The following is a 22,719-nucleotide window of genomic DNA, read 5'->3' on the forward strand; positions in this document are numbered from 1 at the left end:
TGAATCAGCAGCAGGTGGCAGGTCTTCCACTGATGATGCTCTCCCTCTTTTTCTCTCCCCTTCGCCTTTCCCCACTCCCGCTTTTCACGTTTAGGAATCTTGACTTTGAAGGAGAGGAGTGAGAGCGTGACTCGGGGATGTGCCAACGCAGACAGAGGGAGAAAGCGCTTTGTTTCAGTTGGAGGATTCCCATTAAAGCCATGCAGATGTTTTCAGTTATCCTTGGTGTGCTTCAGGCATTCAGTATCTCTAGACCAGCAAGCTGAGGTGAAGGTCACAGTCAAGGGGAGTTTGGTGGTGTTAAGTCTGTGTGCGTACGTGCGTGTGGGGGTGTGGGTTTGTAGTGGTAGAGGGACTGCTACTGCTTTATCATTCAGTGCTCTTCTTTTAATACCTAATTCCTCCTCTTTTTTTTTCCCCTCTTTTTTCCAAATGTAAACTGGGAATGTCCAAAATAATTTTCTGTTATAGTTGATGCATTCTCCACTTTCTTCTTGATCATGACCGGGTTTTTGGTCTGGTTTGGGGTCCTGGCTTTAATTCACTCTTATGTCTCTTACTGGTACGAGAGGGATGCCCTCTGCAGCAGGGCAGCATAGAGAGCGTCCGAGCAGTTGGCCTAAGGTGAAAGAAAACATTTGCTCCCTGTGCTCCAGTTTTACCTCTCTTGGTTGGTTTGGTTTTGGGTTTGTTTTTTTTTGCTTTGGCTCTGCCATCAGCCTGGGAGCTGCAAAATGCAGAACTGCCACCTTCTTGTCCCTTGGCTGTAAACTGCATCTAAGGGAGCACTTCAGGTATTTGAATTTGAATACACTGTATGGTCACAGGAGTGGCCAGATGAGACCTGGGGCTCTGTGTCCCTGGGCTGCTCCCTCTGTTGTTCCTCCACTTTCCTTCTGTATTGGATCTGGCTGAGTTGGAGTTCCTTTACCCCACAGCAGCCCTCGTAGTGCTGTGCTCTGTACTGGTAGCTAGAAAGCTGTTGATAACACAGCAGTGTTTTGGCCATGGCTGAGCGGTGCTGGCGCAGCATCAAGGCTGTCTCTCTAACATTCCCCCGTCTCCAGTAGGCTGGGGGTGGGCAAGATCTTGGGAGGCGACGTAGCCAGGAAGAAGAGGCATCTAGGTAGCAAGTAAATCTTAGGTCCCTTCAGATGCTGGGGACCCTGCGTTCATGCAGCATTGGGCAGACCCCAGATGGATTTTCCCTTGGCACGCTTTACGGTGGAGAAGCGGAGAAGTTCCTCCTTTTGGTCATTCACGGTATTATGCAACTTTTCTTAGAAGAAAACACCTCTGTGCGTAAAGGATGTTCACACGCGGACTTCTCGCTGCACTTTAGGTAACGGCAGGGCCGCGCAGGTGGCGTAATCGCTGGTACCAAGCAGGAGCTGCCTGGAGGCTCCTCTGTTACAGTCAACCAGCTCCGTTTATCCTGCGGCCAAGGGACATGTGTAGGGACGCAGCCTGAAGGCCACGCTGCACGTACAGCGCAGCACAGACCTGCACCCGCTCAGGGTAACTGTTAGGTGGATCCCTAACTCCTGGAGGTACAGTGATCTCCCAGTCAGGATCTCTGCACCAGGCTGTGAAACTGCACGGTAACTCGGGAACCGGAGAAGGTCCAGATCTGGAGGGGATGGTTAACCACAGGGCCTCACGTTGAACCTCCTCTAAGCTCGTCCTGTGCTTACAGGGTTCTCGAGCTTCTCGGGCATCTCCCAGACTGGCCGGTTACTGCCAGCTCCCTCGTTCCTACGTTCCCCTCCCTGCCTGCCTGCCCCACTTTGGCCCCTGCAGCAGCACTCAGCTGAGCACCCTCCGTTGCTCCTGGGGAAAGAGCGTCCTCCTTGCTCTCCGTGGCGTTCCCCCAGCACATGGTGCTGTAGCAAGGACAAGGCAGTCAGATACAGACACAGCCTGTTGAACAGAGCGTCCTGCACGCAGTGCTTCCGATAGAGCAGCTCAGGAGCAAGGAGGTGAGCTGGGTGTGCTGCCTCTCACAAAGAGCATTCTACATCGGCGACCTTCCCCGTTGGACCCTCTGCAGCCTCTCTTTTTCCCGGTGTTGTAGGTGTTAGGTTGTGTGGTTAAAGGTTCATCTCCACAAACGCAGAGGAGGACAAAGGAGCAATGGCAGGCAGGGGAACCCCAGTGACCTAGGCAGAGGCAAGGGAGCACCCTGCTGTGGCTTTTGCCAGGGCTGTCACAGGAGAGGGCTCGACCACATTGTCTGGGTATGAGGCTCACCAGACAAGTATTGACTCTCCCTTGCTCACTTCACAGACTGACGGGGGGAATGCGCTTCTGTGGCCATGCCCTGCCTCTGAAGCCCGGCCGTAGACAAAAAACCGGCTCAAACTGTGAAGGTTACCAGGCAACACGTGACTGGGTGCACGTGTGCGGCAAGGTCTGTGCGTGTGAATGTCTGAAACTGAGTTCTGAGCTGTCAAGCAGAAGCCTGCTTCTTGCTACACGCAGCCAGCGTGGGCTGGTTGTAAATTTGGGTAACACCTGGAATAATCAAAAGTGGCGTGTCCCGAATCCTACAGTTAGTAAAGAGCTAGGAGAGAGAAGCCTTAATTTGGAGGCTGATCAGGCATTGTACTGCTCACATAGACAGATTAGGAAAACTGGGGGCGTGGGGTTCCAGAAAGAAGAGGTGGTGTCAAAAAGAAGGGTTCCCAGAAAGAAGAAGGGATCTTGAAGAGAAGCAAGGGACCCGGGAAGGAAAAGGTGAAGATCCTGGCTGGAGGAAATATCCTGGAAGTGGCGGAAGATCTTGGAGACCAGAGAGCCGCGTGGAGACAAGTGCCAGGGGATGCCCAGGGACCTTGACCAGCACCCTGCGAAACTGGTAAGGGCAAGCAGCTGCACAGCAGGAACCAAGGTGACGTTCTGCCTGACCTTCCCGGACCTGCAGTAGCTGGGATAGGGGAGTTGGATCAAGCAACTGCAGGATTCAGTAGGAATGCATTTCACGAAGGTAAAGAGGACACAGCAGTGGCTTGGAAATGCTGGTTGGTTTAATGGTAAAACTGGAATTATTCTGTGAACTGTGCATTCCTTTTAATATGGACTTAATTTAAAATAGCTGCTTTGAAGTTGTTCTGACTTCACCTTAATCGACACCTGCAATCTTCATCATTTTATCTCCTCCAACAGCCAAACCATACCCTGCCCCTCCCCACCCCCTGCAAAAAAAACCCCAAAACCAACCCAGGAAAAGAAAGACTTCAAGGGCAAGCTAGGCAGCAAAGTTGTGCGAGATTGGTCAAACTGCTCAAAGTTTGCCGAGAGATTGGAGCTTGCAATTCAGATGTACGTCGCTCAGCGTGGGGAGGGTAGTACGCACCTTTCACTGGAGTCAGAGGGAAAAACGGGGAGAAGGGAGCTGCAGCGTAAAGAGTAAAGGACCTGACATTCTTAGGAAAACTCTCCTTTTTCTTTCCTTTTCCTTGCTCCTTCGCTTCCAGATCTCCGTGGTCGCAGTTTGTGCTGCCTCACCTCCAGCACAGCGTGCAGAATGAAACGACGGTCACAGAATTCGTCCTCCTGGGGTTCTGCAGCACCCCAGCCCTGCAGCGCTGCCTCTTTGGCCTTTTCTCTGCCCTCTGCTCTGCCACTCTGATGGGAAACGCACTTGTCTTTCTGCTTATCTGCCCGGACTACTGCCTCCACAGCCCCATGTACTTCTTCCTCTGCCACCTCTCCATCGCGGACATCTGCTACGCCTCCAGCAATGTCCCCCGTATGCTAAGGAGCCTCCGTGGACAAGGCAGAACCCCCTCCTTTGCTGGGTGTGGGGCACAGAGCCATCTTTATTTAATCTTTGCACTTACAGCGTGCGTGCTGCTGGCCGTCATGTCTCATGTTCGCTACGTGGCAATCTGCCGTCCCCCGCGCTATGCCCTCATCGTGATCTGGAGGCTGCGCCTCACCCTTGCCACATTTCTGTGGGCTTTGGCATTTGTATTTGGTACACTGCAAGCCTCTCTGGCTTTACACCTGCCTTTCTGTGGCCCCTGCGAGGTTGTCCACTTCTCCTGTGAAATTCTTGCTGTCTCAAAGCTGGCCTGCCCTGCCTCTCCTGCCAATAAAGTCCTGATCTTTGCTGTTTGTGTGTGCTTCTTCCTCTTCCCTTTAGCCTTAATCCTGATTTGCTCCCTGGACAGCCTGGCCACCGATCTGCGCATCCGCTCTGTGCCAGGATGGCACGAAACCACCTCCACGTGTGGCTCCCACCCGACCGTGGTGGGTGTCTTTTATGGAAACGCCATCTTCGTGTACACGGGGCCCGGGAGCGGTAACTCCTCTGGGAGGGAGAAAGTTCTTTCCCTTTTCTACAGTCTCGTCAGCCCCAGTTTGAACCCCGTCATTGACAGTCGGAGGAACAAGCAGGTGAAGGAAGCCTTGCTGAAGCTTCAGAGAAGGAAGAGGGTCTTTCATTCCGTCTAGCTGGCGCTCTAGGCTTTCACCTGTCTCCTGTCTTTCTGCTCTGTCTTCTTGAGCTCTTGGGGAATGTTAAGTGGTTAAAACGTAACACAACACATGGGTATTCAAATGCATTTGTCTCTTGTTTCTCTGTGCAGTCTGATGAATATCATGACACAAAATGACTCATTCCTTGTATTGCAAATAACTAATTCTTGTTCCTCAGATGCAGCCGTCCTAGACAGGTAGTATGTTTCACCGGAACTGTTGACCCAAGTGGAAAAAACAGTCTTCTCGGTTCTAGCTAGCAGTCAGGATAAACTACTGTGTAGCAGGGTTTTTTTCTGAATCTACCCATTGATCCAATAAGATATTCTTTTTCCTTACCGTATTTGTACCTCTTGTTTTCCTCAGGATGCTAGAGCTTCAGCTCTACTGTTAGAAAGAAAAAGAGAGAAAACATGATGCTGCTAATGGGCTTTGCCTCTCAGGAGGGTGAACGCGCCTGTGAAGGGTTTTCTTTCTGCACACTTTTGAGCCTGACACCTCTCATGCAGGAATGTTCTCTATTCTGGAGAGTTTTTGCTCAAAGCAGAGCTGGCTTCTGCCCAGGCACTAAGTTTTCCAAGCGGGAAGGGTCTAGGGGTGCGTGGCTTTAAATAGCTGCCTGGATCCGCATCATAGCTTGTGATTTCATAATGGTCCCTATTGTGTCTCTGGAGTTGGTGCACACTGGGTGCCACTTAGCTCCTCCCGTGAGGGCTACTCCATCAGTCCCTGGGGAATCGGGCCCCTGACTGACCTGGAGGTTCAGTTGTCCCCAAAACCCAGTGACTGACGTGAGGATGAACCCAAACGGGCGTTACAAAATGACACTTCTGGAAGAGTTACAGGTAGCGCGACCGGGGCTCAAAAGTGCAGTTTTGTGGGTTGGGGTTTTTTTTTCCATTTTGGAAATCACTTTTTTAGACAGGAACCTCAAGAACAAAGCGGGAGGTGGGTTTTTTTTTTGTCTGAAACACTCATCCCTCTCCTGCTGTATTAAATACGTCCAGACTCTCGTGTTATACAGTACAGGTGATGTTATGGGCTGTTTTATTTGCGTATGGGAAGAAAAACCTCCTACAAGTCCGTGGTTTTAGGGCTGTGCCTGAAGGAGGAGGAGGCACGCAGAGGCGTGATGGCTCGTGGACTCGCGTGGATGCAGGGGTGGGTGATGTCTGGGAGGACGTAAGGGAGCTCTCCACCCCCAGCCTCAACTTTTCCCTTCTTGTCGTTGCTAAACAGAGACATGACGAGGAGGCAGTGATTGACCGGGGAAGAAGGAGCAACGCTGTCAGTATTTGCTATGAGAAGGAGGAGTTGGAAGGTGAGTCTCTGCTGAGATCCTGGTGGAGGAGCCACTAGCCCAGCACGTTTTCCCATTGCACAAAGTCTCTCCAGTGTGCCTTGTTGGGTGTCAAATCATGTGCAGCGAAACGTGCCGCACTTCTCAATAAAGCAACACAGTTATTGTCACATTTTTTACTATTATGGCTTTTTAAACGGAGGGAAAAAGCCTCCCGGGAGGCCACGGTGTGAGTTGTAGCCACGGGGCTCGATAATTCACGGCTTTTTTTCTCGCAGAGGTTGCTCCTGGCTTGGAGAGGTCAGGAGAATCATTTCAGGGCTGCAGACACGGGGCTGTGATTTTCTTTTTTTGTTCTGGAGTTCATTGCAATGGGACTGATTTGATCGTCTCTTGTCGCCTCGTGCCATACAGAGCTTTTGAAAATAATTAGCTCGTGTTGCTGCTTAATGAGCAAGTCTGAGTGTTGTCCAGCCGAAGCTGGAATTTGAGAAGAGGTCCGATACTTTCAGGGCACTTTTAGATGACCCGGAGCCAACACTTGTTGTTGCTGTGTTGTTGCAAAGCTCGAGTAAAATAGGCTTGGAAAAAAGGACGTCCAGTGAAAATAACATTAAGGGAAGCTGGCGTTGCTCCTGGGATTGAACCGTGGCTTAGCAAGGCACCGGCCACCTCAACTATTGCCGCAATGCCGAGAGCGCTGCAAAAAACGCTGCTTTTTCGCAGGCCACCGGACCCTGTATGTGGGCGCGCAGATGCCACTGGTTAGGCAGAGCCACCGGCATCACCGACGCCACAGCCAGAAGCTTCGGGAAGGGGAACGGGAGAAGGAGTCTGCCCCGACAGAGCAGGGCTACCACTGTAAGTCCCACCGCGGCATTCGCTAAACTGGGGGCAACGTGGGCACTGGGGCCTTCTGCAAGCACGTCCCCGTGGCTAGTTTGAGTGAGTTGCTGTTCTTCCGAGGGAAAGTGGCCTTATTGAGCAACACCCTCTTTTTCCCAAGTTTTACTTTCTTTTTTTTTTTTCTTTTTTTTTTCTTTTTTTTTGTTTTTTTAAGTGCAGTTAAATGCATAATGGGTTTAGGCTCGTCTTCCTTAGAGGGATCCTGGCTTTAAAAATGGCAATGTGGGGAAGGAAAGCAGCCCATCCTTATGCAGAGGTGGACCAGATGCTTCTCCTTCTTCACGGCTCTGTGCAAGCCCAGAGAGACGCAGAGGAGAGGGGCCAGCCCAGTGTTTATGGCTGCACTGGTGCTGATGGCCACTTTGCACGTGAGGGTGACAAGCTGTGTTCAGGCGCAGTAACGGGATGGGTCTTTGCCTTCTGCCCCCAGGCTCCCCGTCCCAGCGGGTGCAGTTCATTCTCAGGACCAAGGAGGACGAGCAGCACATCCCTCACCACTTGTTCTCCGAGCTGGATGAGATCTGTGTAAAAGAGGGCCGAGATGCCGAGTGGAAGGAAACGGCAAGGTAAATCCCTGCTGCTTTGGCTGCGGTGGGAGAGGAGTCCCCGCACTGGCAGCGCCCGTGGGCTCTGCTTTCTCCTCTCCAGGACGCGAAGCTTTTGCAGCTGCAGGTGGCGGCACGAGGAGCCTTCTCCTCTTGCCACCCCGTGGCTCTGTCAAAGGGGCTGCAGAGCTGGGGCTGTTTTCGTGCAATGGGGCTGATCGCACCCGATGTCCGCAGGTGGCTGAAGTTTGAGGAGGACGTGGAAGACGGCGGCGAGCGCTGGAGCAAGCCCTACGTTGGCACGCTGTCCTTGCACAGCCTCTCCGAGCTGAGGAGCTGCATCAGCAATGGGTCGGTGCTGCTGGACGTTTGTGCCAACAGCATCGAAGAGATTGCAGGTACCGTGGGCACTGCATCTCTCCGGGAATGGCCGAGCTCAGCTCACCACGGTGCTCTTCACTCCCAAATCAAACCCTGCCCCAATGGCACGTCCTTTTCCAGAAGTGCCACTGTGTTTTTCTCATGAGCTGTTTTTGGATGTAGACTGGGCGTGCAACAGTCGCACTGTTTTTTTATTCCAATATGGGGTCCTTTTGAAAGCAGTTTGTGGAGTTGGAGAAGCCACTAGAGAATATTCTGCAGCCAAAAAGGAGCGTGTGTCAGGGCTTAGCAGGCTGCTCTTAGAAATACGGAGTCTGCGTAAGAGCTGAACCTCCTTAAAGGAACTATTTCTTACGAGCTGTTTCCTCGCATTCTTTGTTTTACTTTTTCCTTAACATCCAGCATTTAAGAGTTTTAAGGCAGAGTTTCTCTGGCGATGACCAAGCAGTGTATTTCTGTGGGGAAGATACTTGAAGTTAATTGCAAAAGCCGCTTTGGAGAAGTTATCTTTGACTGGCAGCAGGTCTCCATTCAGCCCTTTCAAGGGCTGGAGAAGTCGGAGCCGTTCTTAGCATGTTTCTCCCTGGGCTCAGCAAATTGCACTCGATCAGCACGGGAAACTGGGAACGTCTGTGCTATAGATTGCTTATAATTTGGGTAAACGTGTAGAGTCAGAAAGGCCAGGTCGGGCAAGAAAATTGCATTATTTAGAATGGGAAATATTTATCTTAGCGGAATGATGAATAAGCACTTGGATGATGTTTCTTAGCAAAAGAAAATTCTCGTTTTCGCTACAAAGGCTGAACATTATTAAAAGGCCTTGCTATGCAAGGCTGAGCGGGCATTAGGGTGCAGCCTGTGTGGCACAGCCTTCCCTGGGGGCTTTGGGGGTCGGGACTTGTTGGGGTTTCTGCTCTGATGGCTTTGTTTCCCTTTGCCATCCTCAGATCTGATCCTGGCCCAGCAAGAACAGTCCACGGAGTTTGACGAGCACGTGCGGGCGCAAGTTCGAGAAGTCCTTCTGAGGAAGCACCACCATCAGAACGAGAAGACAACCAACCTTCTCCCCGCTGTCTGCTCGTTTGCTGATGTGAGCAAGAGGCAGTCGGACCTGCACCTCCTCTACAAGCCAGGTGAGGGTTTCTGCAGGGCTGTGGCCCCATTAGACTTGCCCAGGCAAAGGAGAAGCGTCCCAGTTGCTCCTTGTCCATCTTTCTGAGTGTCTTTCTTTTTCCTACCAGCCCAAACAATCACCCCTTGTCCTTCTCCCACCGCTGCGGAAGCTAAAGATGGGGTGACCCGTGAGAGCAGAGCTATGGATTTAAGCAAGGTGAGACACTCGTAGCTTTCTTAATGCCTTTAGGGCCAGATTTGCTCTTGCAGAGTGTGCTGCAGAGCGCTGTGGGCTTTGCTTTTGGGGTAATTGCCTGAAAATCGCTTGTCGTGCCCAGGCGGAGCTGCACTTGATGAAGAAAATTCCCACCGGGGCTGAAGCATCCAACGTGCTCGTAGGAGAGCTGGATTTCCTTCACCAGCCCATCGTGGCATTTGTCCGCCTGAGGCCGGCTGTCCTCCTCTCAGGCATGACGGAAGTTCCCATCCCAACAAGATGCGAATGAGAAGCGCAAATTTCTTCCGTAAAAAAGACACCCAACCAAACATCAAGTTGCAGGCATCAGTTTGGTGTCCCAAGGGAACAAGGCTAGTGGGAGGGGGAGCAAGCACGTTTCCCCCACCCACGTCTCCTCGCCTTCATTTCTCCATTCCCTGCTGTAGCTTTTAAACCCATCGGCCAATTGTAATGAAAGTTGGCCCCCAAATTACATTTGCCGTCTGTTTTGAAGAATTTCAAATTCATCGCGGCATCGCTGAGCCTACGTGTCCCGTCTTGAGCCACGCTCTGGGCTGGGAGCTGCCAGGGCTTTCCTTGGGTGCTCTTGGAGCAAAGACACCTTCTTCTCTCTCTCATTTTGTTTTTCTTGCCCAGGTTCCTGTTTGTTTTGCTTGGACCAGAAGGAAAAGCCCATCAGTACCATGAGATCGGCAGGTCCATGGCCACTATCATGACGGATGAGGTGCGACAAGATGAGATAGCTCCGGGTCATTTTTGCCTTTCTTCAGCTCTCCCTGTCTCTGAAGTAGTGAGGAAGAGGATTTGCTGTCCCAGCTGCCCGCAGCTCTCCAAATAGCCCAGCCCTCTTTCTCACCCCAAAGCAAACACGCAGATTTGCATCACCCCACATCCTGGAGGCTGAAATCCCGCCCGGGGTGCATCCTGCACCTCATCCTTCTCGCCGGGGTCCCCAGCACGCTGTCCCCAGTGGTGGCATTGCCAGGGCCAGTAAAACTTCTCTTGCTCTTTAAGCAGAAGGGTATGGTGTGCCATGGGGGACGGGGGCCTCGTGGGGGAGATGATTACAAGTGCCGTGATGCACAGATTTTTCCTTTTGGGGGAATATTTCCTGCCCTTTCGAGCAGGGAATTTTGGTGAAAAAGCCTTGCGTTTAGCCAAGAGCTTATTGCACTGGTTAGGACATCCGAGCTGGGTTGTCCTCTCACCAGGTTGTCTTCTATTGGCAGGTTTTCCGTGACGTTGCCTATAAAGCCAAGAACGGGGCTGACCTCGTGGCTGGCATCGACGAGTTTCTGGATGAGGTCACGGTCTTGCCGCCAGGAGAGTGGGATCCATCAATCCGAATCGAGCCCCCGAAAAACGTCCCTTCACAGGTGGGTGCCACATCGGCGGGAGGCGTGAGGGGGATGGGCAGGATGGCTGGGGATGCTGTTCAGGGGCCCAAATTCACAAGGTCCCACTCTGACACAGTCACAGAGCCAGACCAGAAGCAAAACAAGCCAGTGGTTACAAGTCCATAGCTTTATCTTACTTCCATTTTAACAGGAAAAAAGGAAGATGCCAGGAGCTCTTGATGACAGTGCTTCTCACAGCACGCTGGAGAAACACAGTGGCCCTGAACTGCAGCGGACGGGAAGGTGGGAGCTGTAATAGTTTGGGGTTTTTTTCTGTTTGCCTCTCAAATCTGAGCATGCACCTTCCCTTCTAGCAGGTCTTTGGGGTTAGCTGGTTCAGTGAAGGGGCTCCACATTGCCAGCTTGGTCCCCTGGGCTGGGCAGGGGGGAGATCTGGGCAGCTGGGCTCAGCCCCAGCCATCACCGTTGCACGCAGGTTTCCTTGATTTGGGCTGAAGGAGAGTGCTTCTTTTTAGCCACGAGAGTTACTCTATGCTTGTGATTGCCCTTCTGCAGCAAAGCAAAGTCGACGTGTTCCTCCAAGAGAACAGACTCTCTTCTTTTTCCTTCCTGCAGGCTCTTTGGAGGTTTGACCCTGGACGTGAAGCGGAAAGCCCCGTGGTTCTGGAGCGACTTCCGGGATGGTCTGAGCCTGCAGTGCCTGGCATCCTTCCTCTTCCTCTACTGTGCCTGCATGTCCCCTGTCATCACCTTTGGGGGACTGCTGGGGGAGGCGACCAATGGCCACATAGTGAGCACCTCTCTCTGTTGGGGGGCATGGGGGAGGATAAAACTCAGGCCAAAGTCCCTGCTGCAGTGAACCGGCTTTGGTTTTTGTTTCTCCCTAATGATTTATTTACTCACGGCCGCCTCTCTTCCCCGGACAGAGTGCCATGGAGTCGCTGCTGGGCGCGTCCATGGCCGGCGTGGTGTATTGCCTCTTTGCCGGCCAACCGCTCACCATCCTCGGCAGCACCGGACCCGTCCTGGTGTTTGAGAAGATCCTCTACAAATTCTGCAAGTAAGGCAGGCTGCCGCAGCTGGGTGCTGCGAGAGCCTTCAGAAGGGGGCAGTGATGGAGAAAAGATGCTTTTCTTTTCTTTTTCTTAGGGGTAGTTGCTAGATTTTAGTGACAGTCCTTTTGTTGCGATGGCTTTGATGGGAGATAAACCACCCTTATTGCCATAAGGTTTATTATTAAGCCCCAGCTTGCTGGCAGCAGGTGACTGGGTGCAAACCCAGCTGGTTTCAGTGTTAGGGCGTCAGGGTGATGTGGGAGAACACCACCTGGCCCAAGAGGGACCTGACCTCAAGCAGCCTCCAAGGTGTTAACACGAGATCCGTGTTAAACAGTGGTAACTAAATAATTGGCCTCTCCTGCTGTGGGTCTACACCCTGCACCACAGCCCCGAGGCTCTCTGTAGTAGTACATGGAAACTGCATTTCCCATCCGCAGCCTTGACACGCTCCAAAATTGCTCCCCGTTTTCCCCAAAGGCAGGCATGGCTCAGGGCCTCTTGCTGGCCTTTCCAGCCTTTGTTTCATTCTGCTTTCCCAGGGAATACACGCTCTCCTATCTGTCTCTGCGGGCGTGCATTGGGCTGTGGACCGCCTTCTTGTGCATAGTGCTGGTGGCCACCGACGCCAGCTGTTTGGTGTGCTACGTCACCCGCTTCACGGAAGAAGCCTTTGCCTCCCTCATCTGCATCATCTTCATCTACGAGGCTCTGGAGAAGCTGAGTCACCTGCGAGACACCTACCCTGTGCACATGCACAGCAAGCTGGACTTCCTCACCAGCTACTAGTGGGTTTTTTTCCCCCTGAGAAAGCTGCTGCCCCTTGGCAGGAGCTCCGGGCTGCACCTCCATCACCTTTCCCTTACCCCTGTCTTGGCTTCTCTCCTCCCAGCTGTAAGTGTGAGGCACCGACCCATCCCAGCAACGAAACGCTGCGTTTCTGGGCGAGCAACAAGATCAACGTGTCTGGCATCGCCTGGGAAAACCTCACGGTGACCGTAAGTGCCCCGAGCCACTGCTTCCTCGCGCCGCGTCCATGGGGTCCAGGGGCATTTGCCTGGTGCAAAAGTCAGAGCCCTTCAGGGAATGATGGGCTTCAAACTGTGCTAGTGCTGCTCGGAAAAGTCCTTGCTTAAATGTAGCGTGTGGTTTTAAGCCGCTTGGTCCTGGGGAGGAGAGTCCACCTTGTCCAGTCTACCCCAACGTTGTGGGTAGCAAGTGTCCCCGTCAAGCCTGTTGCAGGACAGTATTTCTGACTGGGAGGAAGGTTAAGTAGTGGGTGGTTTGATTATTGTAGAAGTTGTAGGACTTAAGTTCATGCTTGAAAGGTAGTAGCTGGCCTCCTTAATGGGTTCCTAGTAACTCCAGGCCTTGCTTTCTCGTTCAGTGCTGTCTGTAGGTACGTGCATAAATTTGCTTGTCTGAGCAGCCTCTCAGGCTGTTGTTGCCGGAAGCAGAGCCCGGGCCTAGGGCGGCAGGCTCTTATGGTGGCCTTCATCCCCTCTTGGCCAGGTTCTGCGAGCCCTCCCCTGGGGAGGGACGATCTGTCTCTTCTCCTCCTTTCCTACCATGGTTGTCTTTAGCCCTCCTTCCCTCTTCCCTCTCTCTCTATCCCCAAGAGTTTCCAGTGTTTCCTTCCCCTCTGGTGTCTTCTTTAGCCACGATTGCTCGAATGGCAGGCAGAGGATGTGCCAAGGGTGCGTGGTATGGTGTCCCCTCACATCTCATTTCTCCGCTGTGTAGTTCAATGTGTCACTTGTTCAGCTGCTGCTGCTCATTAAATATAAATCTCTATTGGCAGGAGCAGTTACAGGGTCGTGGATCTTGGACCAAGATCCTCAAAACTCCCTAGCTATGCGAGGTTTCCCTGCCGCACGTGCACTGCCTTTGTGTCCTGACGCTCTGTTTCTCCAGGAATGTCGGTATTTGCGTGGGGAGTTTCAAGGACCTGCCTGTGGACGCGACGGCCCCTACACCCCTGACGTGTTCTTCTGGTGCTGCATCCTCTTCTTCGCCACCTTTGCCCTGTCAAGCTTCTTGAAGAAGTTTAAAACCAGCCGCTACTTTCCAACCAGAGTAAGTAGAAGATGGTGGCCAGTGTCCATCTCCACACTCATTTCCCAAAATGGCTTTCCTGGAGCACTAAGCAGTATTTGCCCTGCCTTGGTCAAGCTGGGAAACGTTGGCCTTGCAGGCCAAGCTCTCCAAGAGCTTGGATGTCCCGCACTCATTTCCATGAGTGCAAAATCATCGTAGCATTTCCCACCTGCCTCGTGACCTGCCCCAGATTGAAGATTTTTGGGGGTTGATTTATTTTATTTTTATTTTTTTTTCTCCTCAGGTAGTAGGAAGTCAGGTTTCCCAAAGTTTTGGGGGTTGGGGTTGGGGGGATTTTTTCCCTACCTTCTGTGCATTATGTGCTCGAGCGGAAAGTAGATTCGAATGAGGAGCTTCCTTTTGAGGACTAAAGGATGCCTCAGTGCCTTGTTGCCATTGTAGCTGTGAGTGTAGCTGTAGTGGCAGACATGTGTTTTCTTATTTTTAATATTATTATTATTATTTTTAGGTTTTGACTTAAACCAACCCTTGTCTGCCTAATTAAGCTTTTTTTATTGTCTGACCCCAGATCTCACAGGGACAAACACAGCAGCAGTATCTAAGCAAGGGATCAGGCTGCATGTGCTCAGAGGGGTGGTGGGATTTGGTTAAGCAGCCTTAATGTTGTGGATGTCTGCAACTCTTGCATCTCACGTTACGGCCCTGTTTGCCATGCCCCTCTCACCTCTGGTTTCTCGCCCCAGGTACGGTCCACAGTGAGCGACTTTGCTGTTTTCCTCACCATCGTCATCATGGTGCTCCTTGACTTTGTGGTTGGGATCCCATCGCCGAAGCTCCAGGTCCCCCATGCGTTCAAGGTAATGGGGTGTTTTGGCACATGGGGGTGCCACAAGGTGATGCCGGGGCAGGGCAGGGCTGAGTCTGGAGGAGATGCTGGTGGTGTGACCATCTCCTCTTCCACCTCCAAGTGCCTTGCTTCCTCCTGGAAATGAGAAGATGGCCCCAAAACTAGATACCTACAGGGGAAGTATCTAGAGGTGCTTGCAAAGAGGAGACTGGCACTGCTGAAGCCCCCGGGAGAGGGGGACATGAAGCCAGGGCTGGGAGGTGCTCTGACACAGGGAGGGAGGGGAAAATGAAAGCCAGTGGAGTGCCTGGGCTGGGAGACGATGCTGATGCGTGGGCTTTGTTGCAGCCTACCAGAGACGACCGCGGGTGGTTCATCAACCCCATAGGACCCAACCCTTGGTGGACGGTGTTGGCTGCGCTCATCCCAGCTCTGCTCTGCACCATCTTGATATTTATGGACCAGCAGATCAGTGCCGTTATTGTGAACAGGAAGGAGCACAAGCTGAAGGTAAGGGCCTGTGAGGGATGACCCCAGCCCCTTCTGGGCTGCAGGTCTGGGGAGAAGCTCTTATTCCCGATGCTTTCTGAAGGCCTTGGTTTGGGACAAGGTCAGGCTGCGTGGCAGGATGCTCTCCTGGAATAACGATGATGCAGGGAGCAAGTGACAGGGCAGTTCAGATGAGCAACCTTTTGGAGGAGCAAATTAATCTTGGAGCAATAGAGAAGTGCGTTTTTGTTTTAAAATGGCAGCAGCAGCAGGTGTGGGGAATGAATTGTTTTGATGCGCTGCCAGGGATAACTCAGAGTCACACCTTCCATCCAAGTGGTACAGTTTTCTTTGTGAGTAGAAAAAAATGGTTTGGTGGTTTTGGGTTGTGGGTTGTTGTTTTTTGGAGAAGTATTTATCGCACAAGCTCTGCATATCCATTGTGTCTGAACTCCTGCCAGATTTTCATGCCAGGTGCTTGTGCAAAGCCTGCATACACCCTTCCTTGTTTCCATTTCTTGTTTTGAATTCTGAAGAAGTTGACTTGTGCTCGAGCAGGGTTTGAGTCTGACTTGCGACGTTATCCTTGCTCTTGTGCTATGGGATGCTCTGTTTCTTGTTTTCCTGCCTGCAGAAAGGATGCGGGTACCACCTGGACCTTTTTGTGGTGGCCGTGATGCTCGGGGTGTGCTCTGTGATGGGGCTGCCCTGGTTTGTGGCTGCGACCGTCCTGTCCATCACCCACGTGAATAGCCTCAAAGTAGAGTCTGACTGCTCAGCTCCAGGAGAACAACCCAAGTTTCTGGGGATACGAGAGCAGAGAGTCACTGGCTTGCTGATCTTTGTGCTCATGGGCTGCTCCGTCTTCTTCACTTCTGTGTTAAAGGTGAGAGGAAAATGCAAACCACCCAACAACCGCGAGCTTGTTGGAGGTTACAGCAAAACAGTCCCCTCTCTGCAGGCCTGAGTAGTTAGTTGTGGAGCGGAGGAGGAGGAGGTGATCCCAACCCTTGGGGCTTGACCCACGGTGGGAACCAGCCTCGGTTAGGCTTTGCAGCCCTTCAGGCCCCGGTTTGGTGTGCTCGAGGCGAGCGCGCAACGCAACTGCTTGAATTTTTGGGTGTCTTTCAGGCCCGCCCATGTTTATGGGTTACAGTTGAGCATATTCAGACCAGCACATCTGCTGTCTTTCAAACAGGCAGCCCTTTAGTGGCTGCAATTTGCTCCCCAAATGCCCGGGAGCAGCCGTTCCCAGGAGCTAAACACACTGAGGTCATCCCCGTGGGCTTCCTTGCACGTTCCTCCCACAAAGTAATCTCGTCTCTAGGCTAAAAGGAGGCCTGTGGCCTTTGCCTGTTGCCCCAAGAATACGCAGAAGTGTTTCTTCTACCGCCAGAGAATGCGGCATAGGGTAGCACGGGTGAAATCGCCTGTTTTCCTCCAATCTTTCTGGAAAATAGGATTATTCTGAGGAGAGGTAACTCCCAAGTTCAGCCTAAAGCAGAGCCTTAGCTCACTCGTGCACACAAAATGGCAAAAAAATGGTTAAAATCTGACCCATCTCTAAGCCTGAATGGAAGCTGGAAAGCTTCAAGCAATTTTAGGCAGTGCCTGTGGAAGAGGGTGGTAATACTGAAAATGCAATACAGAAAAAGAAACGATTGCATTCTTTCTTTTTTTTTTTCTCCCCCCCCCCCCCCAGTTTATACCAATGCCTGTGCTTTATGGCGTCTTTCTCTACATGGGTGTGTCGTCACTCAGAGGAATTCAGGTACGGACTTTTTTACAGCGTGCAGCATGTTGGCTCCCTGGTATTTTGTCTCTGTAGCAGCAGGGAAAAAAGCAGTGGCATGGGAAAAACTTCTCGCAGAGCAAGCAATGAAACTCTTTTGTGTAAAAAAGAGATTGGTGGAGGTACAGGAGGTATATGGGGCTGGGAGGACCAGGCAAGTTCAGCGCTCTCTGTTGCAGGGTTTAGGGCAGGTCAGTGTTTGGTTACGTGAAAAGCGGGGGAATTTGGTGCAAAGGGAAGGCAGTTTCTACCACTGGTGGAAATCCTCGCGGGGGGATTCAGTGGGCCGAGAAATGCTAATAATGGAATGGCATGGAATAGTTGCCGTTTGGTGGGCAGCTCTCAGGGGCAAGCCGGTTGCTAGATGGAGCGAAGGGAAAATGGGTGCTGCTCCCAGGAGGAATGCAGTGGGATCCAGGATTTCTGACGGCAAGCGAGATGCTGCAAAGTGCCTCCACGTCTCGAGAGGGCCAGAAACTTGCCGCAGTCCCAAGGTGGCAACCTTTCCCTTTTATTTCGCAGTTCTTTGATCGCTTGAAGCTGTTTTGGATGCCGGCGAAACACCAGCCGGATTTCATCTACCTGCGGCACGTGCCCTTGCGAAAGGTGCATTTCTTCACGGCGATCCAGCTGACCTGCCTCGTCCTGCTCTGGACCATCAAGGTGTCCCGTGCCGCCATCATCTTTCCCATGATGGTAAGAGCTGCCGCCGCTCGGCAGCGGGGTGTTTGCAGTGTTGGAGTGAGAGGTGGCATCGTCTCTGAGCTCACCGCATCTTCCCTCTTATTCATGAAGGTTTTGGCTCTCGTCTTTGTCCGGAAAGCGATGGATTTCTGCTTCTCAAAGCGAGAGCTCAGCTTTCTGGATGACCTTATGCCAGAAAGGAAGAAGAAGTTGGACGATGCCAGAAATGAAGCCGGAGAAGAAGAAGAGGTAAGGCTTGCTGTGTCCTCGGGGCTGGACATCTCCGTGTGGCTGTGAGATTGCCTGTTTCTCTTACAGCTTGTCTGGAAATGTTGGGGGAAGATCAGCACTCAATCGAAATAGATCCCAATAGCCTGTAACTTTTGTAACCTTTGTTTCCTCAAGTAGCAGTGAGCTGAACGCTTGAATACAGGTGTAATTTTTAAAACGAGTCGTTTTTCACAAAGGTCATTATCATTATGATGATTATTATTAGATGCTGCTGCTGCTGCTGCTGCTGGCAAGACTTGCTCATAATCGTGTTTTGAACACACAGTCCCCCTGCCCCGAAATCTTTGGAGTGAACGGTTTCTTCCCTGCTGCACTAATACCTATAGCTGCCAAGGGGCAGAAGCGGAGGGCAGACTGCTAAGTTTGTGCTGGGCATTCAGCTTATCTCCACTTTGATCAAAGACAGAGAACGTGATTTGTCCCTTTTTTACATCAGGAGTCCAGGAGGGTGATGGAAGCTGCTGCTGCTGCAAGTTCAGTTCAGCTGAACGTGGGGAAGACCAGTGACGTGGATATCCCAAAGCAAAGCAGTGACAGGAAAAGCTCCACCAAGCGCCAGGACCCCCGGCAAGATTAGCTTGAAGGTGTTTGGCAGAGTTTTCTCCACTTGCCTCTTTGTGGGGCATCCCACAGAAACCAGCAGGCAGCTTGGCGGGAAAATCAAATTTGGGGGCAGGGCTGCAGGAAGTGATTGCAGGGCTCTGACCGCAAGCAGAGTGGCTGCAGCACTCGTGTTTGACCCTCAAACCTTGCCTCATCAGTGCCTTTACGGTAGCTGGAGATCCTCATACTTAACACATGAGGAGTTGCAGGCGTGATCTGTACCAGCAGTGGCTTAGGAACCTGGACCGGGGCTAAGCCCCAGCAAGAGCCTTTGCACAGAGCTGTTGCTCTGCAGCTCCCGGGCTTGCCCTCCCAAAACTCCTCATCCAGCAAAATCCCCCACACTTATGCGGAGCTTTGATTCTCGGGGCTCCGCTGTTCCTCTTGCTGATGCTAATGCTCTTGGTGGCATCAGTTCCCATAATCACGGATTGCTATGTAAAATATTTATTGCAGGACTGATCCTTCTGAGATTGTTATCCTGGATGAAATGTCACAAATGACCGTATGGAAGGCTCTCACTTTGAAGACAGAAACCCTTTGAATCCAGGGAGGAAAAAGGTAAAGGATTGCACGTGATGGTGACCGTGCTCCTCTGCAAGCGACGGCGCACGCCTACGCTTTTCCCACGCTTTGGCCGGCAAGGCTGAGCAAACGGCCTGTCCCTGGGAACAGGCATTGAGGACCGTGGCATGCAAACCAGCTCCTCTCTGCTGGGGTGGTCCCCCAAACAGGGCTGAATCAGCAGCAGCTGGCAGGTCTTCCACTGATGATGCTCTCCCTCTTTTTCTCTTCCCTTCGCCTTTCCCCACTCCCGCTTTTCACGTTTAGGAATCTTGACTTTGAAGGAGAGGAGTGAGAGCGTGACTCGGGGATGTGCCAACGCAGACAGAGGGAGAAAGCGCTTTGTTTCAGTTGGAGGATTCCCATTAAAGCCATGCAGATGTTTTCAGTTATCCTTGGTGTGCTTCAGGCATTCAGTATCTCTAGACCAGCAAGCTGAGGTGAAGGTCACAGTCAAGGGGAGTTTGGTGGTGTTAAGTCTGCGTGCGTACGTGCGTGTGGGGGTGTGGGTTTGTAGTGGTAGAGGGACTGCTACTGCTTTATCATTCAGTGCTCTTCTTTTAATACCTAATTCCTCCTCTTTTTTTTTCTCTTTTTTTCAAATGTAAACTGGGAATGTCCAAAATAAATTTTCTGTTATATTTGATGCGTTCTCCACTTTCTTCTTCATCACGACCGGGTTTTTGGTCTGTTTTGGGGTCCTGGCTTTAATTCACTCTTATGTCTCTTACTGGTACAAGAGGGATGCCCTCTGTGGCAGGGCAGCATAGAGAGCGTCCGAGCAGTTGGCCTAAGGTGAAAGAAAAGCATTTGCTCCCTGCGCTCCAGTTTTACCTGTCTTGGTTGGTTTGGTTTTTGTTGTGGTTTTTTTTTTTGCTTTGGCTCTGCCATCAGCCTGGGAGCTGCAAAATGCAGAACTGCCACCTTCTTGTCCCCTGGCTGTAAACTGCATCTAAGGGAGCACTTCAGGTATTTGATTTTGGATACACCATATGGTCACAGGAGTGGCCAGATGAGACCTGGGGCTCTGTGTCCCTGGGCTGCTCCCTCTGTTGTTCCTCCGCTTTCCTTCTGTATTGGATGTGGCTGAGTTGGAGTTCCTTTACCCCACAGCAGCCCTCGTAGTGCTGTGCTCTGTACTGGTAGCTAGAAAGCTGTTGATAACACAGCAGTGTTTTGGCCATGGCTGAGCAGTGCTGGCACAGCATCAAGGCTGTCTCTCTAACATTCTCCCCTCCCCAGTAGGCTGGGGGTGGGCAAGATCTTGGGAGGCGACGTAGCCAGGAAGAAGAGGCATTCTGGTAGCAAGTAAATCTTAGGTCCCTTCAGATGCTGGGGACCCTGCATTCATGCAGCATTGGGCAGACCCCAGATGGATTTTCTCTTGGTACACTGTACAGATCCTGCCTGTGGAGAAGTTCCTCCTTTTGGTCATTCACGGTGTTATACAACTTTGCTTAGAAGAAAACATCTCTATGCGTAAAGGATGTTCGCGCGCGGACTTCTTGCTGCACTTTAGGTAACGGCAGGGCCGCGCAGGTGGCGTAATCGCTGGTACCGAGCAGGAGCTGCCTGGAGGCTCCTCTGTTACAGTCAACCAGATCGGCGAGTGGTGAGCAGTTGCACTGCGCATCATTTGTACATTCCGATCCTTTTATTATTGCTGTTGTCATTTTATTAGTGTTATAATTATCATTAGTAGTTTCTCCTTTTCTGTTCTATTAAACCATTCTTACCTCAACCCACGAGTTTTACTTCTTTTTCTGGATTTTCTCCCCCATCCCACTGGATGGGGGAGGGAGGGGGGGGGGGCAGTGAGTGAGCGGCTGGGTGGTGCTTAGTTGCTGGCTGGGGTTAAACCATGATGGAGACAGTCACAGCAGCACAGAATGGATGCTGAAAGGGACCTCTAGAGGTCATCCAGCCCACCTCGGCTGCTCAAGCAGGGCCAGCTGCAGCAGGCTGTGAGTCTGCTTCTCGAAGGTTCTATTGGCTGAGTTGCTCCCAGGCTGCGGAGTTCGCATGGGGAATGAGCAATGAAGAGGGATGAAGTTTCCAGGCACTTTCTGGCCGGTGCAGTGTTTTTTATTTTTATTTTCCTTCTGATTTTTTCTCCCCCCTTGCTGGTCTTGCAGCTGCCCAAGGTGCAGCCAGACAAGTGGAGGAGGGTCCCTGCCTGGCCTGCAGCTCCCTCCCTCGCCATTCTTGGGGTGATTTGGGGTTATTTTGCTGTGTCAGTGAGGCAAAGCTGGGCTCTCCGGGGCTGAGTGCGCTGGGACCCGAGGAAGGCCGTGATGGTCTTGAGGCTTTGAAGGGCTGTGCACCGAGCCCTGTCCCCGCTGGAGGGGACCCTGGTGGTGTTCGAGACGAAGGCCTTGCAGGCCTTGCTGTTGTGTGTGCCTGTGTCCCCCCTGGCCCCCGAGGTCTGTCGTTGTTGCAGGGGCTCTGTGCTGCTTTCTGCATGGGGCCGTGTCCGTGAGTCCTGCAGGGACCTGTCTGTCCTGGCTTCCCCACCAAAGGGCCGCTCCCCTTGGGGAAGGGGAGAGGGGAGTCGTCCGCGTCCTGCCCCACCGTTGCCTGCCCCGCTGGTGGTGACTGGGCCCTGGGGGTGTCTCCGTTCCGCTTGGGGCTTGCTGGCTCGGATTTGGGGCTCAGTGGGGCTTTTGCACCTCTTGGGTGCTGTTTCTTGGTGCCCCCTGTGCTCCCTCCCCCTCCCACGTGGGCACCGAGCGGTTCTGGAGAAACAGCTTTTAATTGAAAAGATAAGAGAAAAGGTCCCATCCAAGCTGGTCTGACCCCTCCCTAGCCCCCCCCGCCCACCCCCCCTGCCATATGCCCCACCCCTCCTCTCCCACCCCCCACTCCCCCATCTCCATCTCACCCCTGTCTGATCCCCCTCCAACCCCCCACTCCCCCCATCTCCATCTCACCCCCGTCTGATCCCCCCTCACACCCCCATGTCGTCTGCCAGAGCCCTGCGCTTGCTGGGTGCCATTGGCAAGGAGCTCTGCGCCTGCCTCTTCCTCTTCTTGTCTGCCATGGCAGGTGGGAATGGTGGCAGGTCCATCCTGGCATCCTCCCAAAGCTCCCGGGGCTCAATCCCGATGACGTTGAATATTTCTAGGCTCAGCATGATGTCGCTGAGCTCGGGGATGCAGTAGTCGGGGGTGAGCATCTCCTCAGGCAGTGAGAGCGAGCTGAAGTCGCAGTTGGGGGTGGCTGCGCTGGTGCCACCAGTGTCCTCGGGCACGGAGCTCCTGCTGGAAGCATCCTGGCTGACCCCCACTCCATCCAGGGAGCAATCAAAGAGTACTAGGGCCTCATGGAGAGGCACTTTCTCAGACGCTGCAAGTTCACCTACAGGCTCCCCAAGGGCTTGATTGTGGGGGTCAGCGCAGGGGCTGGGGGGGACGTCGCTGCCTGGGGGTGCCCCCACAGGGGTGGCCATTCCGCAGGTGTTGATCTTGGCCAGTGGCCCCTCGATGTCCTCGTAGCCGGGGATGCGTGTTGGCATCGCTGGGGGGGCTGGGGCCATCCGTCTCCCCTCTCTGCTGGTGCCAGCAGAGTCCCCAGGCATGGGGCCACTGCTGGGACCATCCTGGCTGACCTCCACTCCATCCAGGGAGCAACCGAAGAGCCTTAGAGCCTCTTCCAGGAGCATCTCCTCGGACACTACAAGGTTGCCTGCAGTGTCCCCAAGGGCTTGGTTGTGGGCAGCAGCGCAGGGGCTGGGGGGGACATTGCTGCCCAGGGGTGCCCCCACAGGGGTGGCCGTGCTGGGGATGTTGATCTGTGCCAACTGCCCCTCGCTGTGCTGGTAGCCAGGGATGGACACTGGCAGCTCCAGAGGGCCTGGGGCCACCCCACACCTCTGATTTTCATAGGGTGCAAGGTATTGTGTTTGGCCCTGGGGGGTCCCTGGGGCTGCCCAGGCCAGGGGGGCCCCGCAGCCCCCGGGACCCCACAGGGCAGCACCCGGCAGAGAAGCGGCGCCTTGGCCGAGCGTGGCGGTG

General features: G+C 52.9%; 2 protein-coding genes across 2 annotated transcripts in view; one reads left to right on the plus strand and one right to left on the minus strand.

The window, feature by feature from the left end:
• Nucleotides 1-19,158, plus strand: part of LOC126036790 (electroneutral sodium bicarbonate exchanger 1-like) — a 32,322-nt gene extending 13,164 nt beyond the window's left edge. The window contains exon 24 of the mRNA XM_049796988.1: nucleotides 18,974-19,158. The gene's annotated coding sequence lies outside the window, so the exon portion shown is untranslated. The remainder of the gene's footprint in view (nucleotides 1-18,973) is intronic.
• Nucleotides 19,159-21,677: 2,519 nt separating this feature from the next.
• On the minus strand, nucleotides 21,678-22,241 carry LOC126036868 (proline-rich protein 22-like; the record flags this gene model as incomplete). The annotated part of the gene is made up of 1 exon (XM_049797080.1): nucleotides 21,678-22,241. A coding segment is annotated over exon 1 (564 nt), but the record flags the coding sequence as incomplete, so codon positions are not given.
• Between the last annotated feature and the right edge of the window lie 478 nt (nucleotides 22,242-22,719).

Source organism: Accipiter gentilis, unplaced genomic scaffold (genome assembly GCF_929443795.1).
Source record: "Accipiter gentilis unplaced genomic scaffold, bAccGen1.1, whole genome shotgun sequence".
In the NCBI taxonomy this organism is placed as follows: domain Eukaryota; kingdom Metazoa; phylum Chordata; class Aves; order Accipitriformes; family Accipitridae; genus Astur; species Astur gentilis.